Raw genomic sequence first — 5,776 nt, 5'->3', positions numbered from 1 at the left:
GGCACCTGCGGGGACCCGTGTGGGCTCAGGTGCTGGTTGTGCCCCGCAGGGCCGGGCTGCGGCTGCGGAGCGGCGGGAGCGGAGCCATGAGGCTGCAGGCGCCGCAGTTCCAGGCGCTCTTCACGCCCGGGCTGCGCAGCGTGGCCGGTGAGTGCGGGGGGACCGCGGTGTTCGTGGGGTGCCTGGGGGTGTTTCTGAGCAAGGAGACGAGTCATTAAATGGTCTGGGTTGGGAGGGACCTAAAGCCCATCCAGTACCACGCTCTGCCATGGGCAGGGACACCTTCCACCAGCCCAGGTTGCTCCAAGCCCCGTCCAACCTGGCCTTGGACACTTCCAGGGATGGGGCAGTCACAGCTTCTCTGGGCAACCTGTGCCAGGGCCTCCCCACCCTCACAGGGAAGGATTCCTTCCTAGTATGTACTTTAATTGCCCCTCTCTTAGTTTGAAGCCATCCCCCCTGCCCTTATAATTACTTGCCCTGATAATAATAATACTTGTATTGTTTGCACTAATACTCCTTTAGTTGCTGACTGCACTCCTTGGATATCAAAGGGAGTCCATGTAGAGACAATATATATTTATTCAGTGTGTTAACTCTGTTTATACATGTTTATTGCCCCAGGGATGGGGCAGCCACAGCTTCTCTGGGCAACATGTGCCAAGGCCTCACCACCCTCACCAGCAAGAATTTCTTCCCAATATCCAGTCTAAATCTTACCTTCAGCTTAAGGCCATTGTTCCTTGTCCTGTCACTCCATGCCCCATAAAAAGTCCCCCCCCACACCTTTTTGTAAGCCCATTTAGGCACTGGAAGGGTCTAAGGTCTCCCAGAGCCTTCTCTTCCCTAGGCTGGACACCCCCAGCTCTCCCAGCCTGTCTCAAGGGACGAGGCAGAGCTCGGTGTCCCCTCTGTGGGCTGTGATTCCATGATTCTGTATTGTTCCTGGAGAAGTTTGGTTCACAGTTCACTCTCTCTGCCATGAGTAAACCAAGCACTGTTCCCTTGTCAGCCCCTAAAATGATCTGCACCCCCCAGCAACCTGCCAATATTTATGTCAAAAATGCTCCAGGAAAAAAAAAATCAAATGACAGGGAAAATACCTGTGGGTGCTCAGCTGTGCCCCTAATCAGTGCATTTTGCATGAAGCTGTGAGGTACTTGCTGCTTCCTGCACATTGGAGTGTGTATTCCCACATCTGTGATCCTGATCTGTGAGAAGGCAGGTTAGGGCTGACACTGTGCTCTGGGTTTATGTGAGATGGTGCTTTATGGTTTTCCTTTCCTTCCCAGAGCTGTTTGAGAAGAAGAACTATGAGCTGAGGATAGCAGGGGGTGCCGTGAGGGATCTGCTCAGTGGGGTGACACCGCAGGACATCGACTTTGCCACGACAGCCACCCCTGCAGAGATGAAGGAGATGTTCACCTCAGCTGGAGTTCGTCTGATCAACAACAAAGGAGAGAAACACGGAACCATCACTGCCAGGGTTGGTTTGGGGTTTGACTGGGGTCTTTTCCAAACATCTGAATGTCTGTGGATGTGCTGCATGTCCAGTAGAAAGCTGTTAGTGTGCTCTTTCTTTGTTAAAACCTCACAGCAGGGGTTTAAATGAGACCCTCTTCTAAAGCATGGAGTGATTTTTTTGCTTCTTCACTGTAGAATTCAAATAATCACCATATTTTAATGCATGCAACCCATTCATGCTGCTGTGTCATCACCTGAAAAGATGATGTAGACCACCCACATGTTCAGATAATGTGGGCAAGTTGTCCTGATTTCCCAGGTCATGTTTCTTCTGCCTTGGTCTGCAGGAATATTTCTGCAGGCTCTTTAGAAAATAAATAATGCAAGGATTGTCTTCAGGGGTTCATATTTCTCAGTTGTCTGCTCTGTAGGAAAACATGGCACACGTTGCTTTGCCCGCTTGCTGTCTGCAAACAGGAGGCTGAAAAAAATAACACAAGGTTTTAGGTTTTTCCCTGCCTGGCTGTGCTGAAGTAACGATGTCTGTGGGATTTGCAGCTCCATGAACAGAATTTTGAAATTACCACTCTTCGAATAGATGTTGTCACCGATGGACGACACGCCGAGGTGGAGTTCACCACTGACTGGCACAAGGATGCTGAGAGGAGGGATCTCACTGTCAATTCCATGTTTTTAGGTAGGTTCTTTGAAAAGCAAATATTTACCTTTCCTGTTGTATGCAGTAGCAAGTGTTCTAAATATTTATATTTATAAATATCTATAATATTTCAAAATAAGCCAGTGAATTCTGTCTGTTTCAATTTTGTTTGATTCTCCTGTGCAAATATGTGAGGTGATCTGACAAACCAGCTCAACTCACACAACTTCCCTTCTGTATTTTCAAATTATAGTGTTTAATTATGTCAACCACATTCTTAAATTCATATTTTTCTGGGGGTTTTTCCTTCTTTTTCTAGGTTTGGATGGGACACTGTATGATTTTTTTAATGGCTATGAAGACTTGAAAAGCAAGAAAATCAGATTTGTAGGGAAGGCAAGTGAGAGAATACAAGAAGATTATTTACGAATCCTCAGATATTTCAGGTAAGAGGTTTTGCCTTTCCCAGATGAGGAAATGAACTGTAGAAGGTTTCAAAAATATGCAAAAAGAGATCAGTGGTGTAAAAAGAGTTGTAGTTGTCATATTTCCTTTCCAACCTAAACGATTTTGTGATTGTAAGTGCAATAGTTGTTCCTAATCTAACATCCAGGGGGTGTATTTGGCAGATTTTATGGAAGAATTGCAGAGAAAGCTGGAGATCATGAACCTGCTACACTGCAAGCAATTAAAGAAAATGCCAAAGGTTTGGCTGGAATATCAGGAGAAAGGATTTGGGTGGAACTGAAAAAAATTCTTCTCGGAAACCATGTAAATCATTTGGTTCAACTTATGTATGAGCTGGATATTGCCCAGTACATAGGTAAGGTGAAAATTGATTTCTTACTCCTATATCATAGACAAACAGGAATTGCAGTGTGGCAAACTGAGATAAAACTTGGTTTCGCTCAGAAAGAAATTAGATTTGATTTTTTTTCCTTGTGTTAACAACATCCACATTTCTTATTAATGCTTTCTTGCATTTCTTTGTGGATCCCTTTAGGGCTCCCACTTGATGGGAATTTAGAGGAATTTGCCAGAGTCACTAAAAACATTCAGAATCTGTCTCCAAAACCCATGACTGTCCTGACATCCTTGTTCAAGGGGAAGGATGATGTCACCAACCTTGACCTGAGGCTGAAAATCTCCAAAGAAGAAAAGAACCTGGGCCTTTTCTTAGTGAAGCACCGGCAGGAACTGAGCAAGGCCACGGGACCAGAACCACTGAGGCCATACCAGGACTTTTTGATGGATGTGAGTGTTTCCTATGGTTTTTGTTTGGTCTTCCCAGGAAACTGAATTTCCAGTTGTACAGAGCAGCAGAGATGACAAGGCCTAGTGGAAAGAAAGAGCCTAAAAGAGCCGAGAGCCATTTCACAGCAGGCTTCTTTCTTAGGCTTAACCAGTTTTTTGCCAGTGTTTTAAAGGCCATGATATTTTTCTCACAAGGATGGCATGCACTGATAAAAATTATGAGCCAGCTTTGGATTGCTGCCACTGTAATATTGTCACAGAAAATGGAGGAGTAACTTTCATGTATAAATATTATTGATACCAGTTCCAGTTAAGTCAGCTGGGGTTGGGTGGTTTGTTTTTCAAACAAGGCCAGGTTGGGTTGGGACTTGGAGCAACCTGAGAGATCCCTTTAAGGTCCCTTCCAAGCCAACCCATTCTGTGATTTTATTATTCTTTTTTTTCCCCCCTTGTTTTTCCTCTGGACGGGGAACCAGAAATCAAGAGCTATTGCAAATGTCCTGGCATGTCTCTGGCACATAAAGCAGAAACTTTGGTATAAAAAGATTCTCTTCCTTTGGTAGAGTCTAGTTCTGCAAAAGGATGAACAGCAGACATTTCTGCTTGGCTTCAAAAGCTTTTTTTTCTTTTCCATCCAAGATACTGAGGCTTTAAATTCATTTTTAAGAAATTTATAACAAACAAGCAAACCAACCCACCATATTTTTAGCAGTTGAAAGCCTTTCAGTCAGGCTGAAAAATGTTAGCACTGAGTTTTAACACTTGTGAGGCAGGAGAGAGAGATCCTTGTTTCCCTGGATCCAACTCATCCAGATCTGGCCTGATGAGGTGTGATGGGAGTAGCACAGTTGGAGCTGTTTTCTGCTGCTTCCCAGTGAATCCTCTCTTTTTCCCCTGTTCTCTCCCAGTCTAGGGAAGCTAACATAAATTCCAAGATCTTCGAGCTCCTGAAGTACCAAGGAGAAGAGCAGCTTTTAAAGGAGATGCAGGAATGGACTGTTCCCACTTTCCCTGTCAGTGGCCATGACTTACGGAAGATGGGGGTGACTTCTGGGAAGGAAATTGGAACAGCCCTGCAGCAGCTGAGGGATGAGTGGAAAAAGAGTGGATACCACATGGATAAAGAGGAACTGCTGAGCTGCCTGAAGAGGGTGTAAAATGAATAATAACAGAACTGTTTGTGCCCTGATCTGAGTGTAACTTGGAGTATCTCGTCCCTCACAGCTAGTAGAGCTTCTGTGACATTTAACACCTTCAGTAACTAATCCATCATTTCTGCAAGGAGAGGTTTAATTGTGTAATAATTACATTATTTGCCAAATTCCACATTTTCTACCTCTCTCTGTCGTGTTTAGTGATTAAATATTTGCTGCTTTATCATGACTTTGAGGCACTAGAGGTGACAGCAAGGTTTTTCTCATTCTGACTTTGCTATATCTAAAAAAAAAAACAAACCTCAAATCTTCAAAAAAAGGTGTTTGTATCCTCTAGATAAAATCATGGAGGGTTTTTTGTGCCTAAGAGAGTGACAGTGTCTGGAAATAATGAGCTGTAATTTAACTCTTTGTAGTTAAAGCTGGATACCAGATGGAAACACTCCAGCAGTTCCCAAACAGTCTTACCATGGAAAACCAGTCTGTTTCCTAGAAGTATTTTTATTTTCCAGAACTCCAGAATCAATTCTAGATTAAAAGGATGACTGGGCTGAGTCAGTATCATGGACTTCTTGTCTCTTCAGTAGCTTTTCAGTAACTTACCACTGAGTAATTAAATCCACGGAGAGCTGGTGGAGGGTTCTACAGTGTGTGAAACAAATTATTAATGTTAATTAGCATTAATTGGGTGGAGATCCAGGTTCCTTGCCTTGGGAAGTTGGGTTTTTGGAGCACTGCTGTCTCCATGAATGAGTCTTACTATCCCTGCCTTTTTTGGTGTACTGTTAAAAAACAAAAAAATAACTCTTATTGAGAGCAGCCCTTGTGTGTATAAACTTTATTGCAGGTTGAAGTTTTCCTACAAAACCATGGTAACTAATAAAATCCTTTGGATTTCATTTTCCTTGGATATCATTTTACAACACTAGATGGCAATACTGGAGCACTGCTGAAAGAAATCAGCACAGTTTCTGGTTTTCATACAACTTCCCAGCTGCCTTTTCTTTTCCTAGGAAGTCGGTTCCTGTAAATAAATTATTCTGAAGGTACTTGGGAGCCTGAGGAAGAGGCAAGGGAAGAGAAAAAGTGCTGTTTGTTAATAAGGCAAATCTCATGAGAACATGATGGTGCTTAATTTAATGATGTAATTAAATGGAAGCCTCCTTTGTGCAATTTATTGAGCTCCAGAAATCTTGGGAGGGAGACGAGTGATAAAATGAAGTGCTGTGGTGGATTCCTTTAAAGA

At 43.4% G+C, this 5,776-nt stretch overlaps 1 protein-coding gene across 1 annotated transcript; it reads left to right on the top strand.

Moving 5' to 3' along the window:
* Positions 1 to 10: 10 nt before the first annotated feature.
* TRNT1 (tRNA nucleotidyl transferase 1) lies at positions 11 to 5,429 on the top strand. Its single transcript, XM_027746414.2, has 7 exons — positions 11 to 147; positions 1,293 to 1,486; positions 2,023 to 2,161; positions 2,442 to 2,568; positions 2,752 to 2,945; positions 3,126 to 3,376; positions 4,285 to 5,429. The coding sequence occupies exons 1-7, from the start codon at positions 87 to 89 to the stop codon at positions 4,531 to 4,533; spliced, it is 1,215 nt and encodes a 404-aa protein (XP_027602215.2). The 5' UTR covers positions 11 to 86; the 3' UTR covers positions 4,534 to 5,429.
* Positions 5,430 to 5,776: the final 347 nt, after the last annotated feature.

This window comes from Pipra filicauda, unplaced genomic scaffold (assembly GCF_003945595.2).
Source record: "Pipra filicauda isolate LSUMZ 115617 unplaced genomic scaffold, ASM394559v2 scaffold139_size1960392_pilon, whole genome shotgun sequence".
In the NCBI taxonomy this organism is placed as follows: Eukaryota; Metazoa; Chordata; class Aves; order Passeriformes; family Pipridae; genus Pipra; species Pipra filicauda.
Note: the sequence above shows the minus strand (reverse complement) of the source record. Positions and strands in the feature narration are given on the sequence as shown.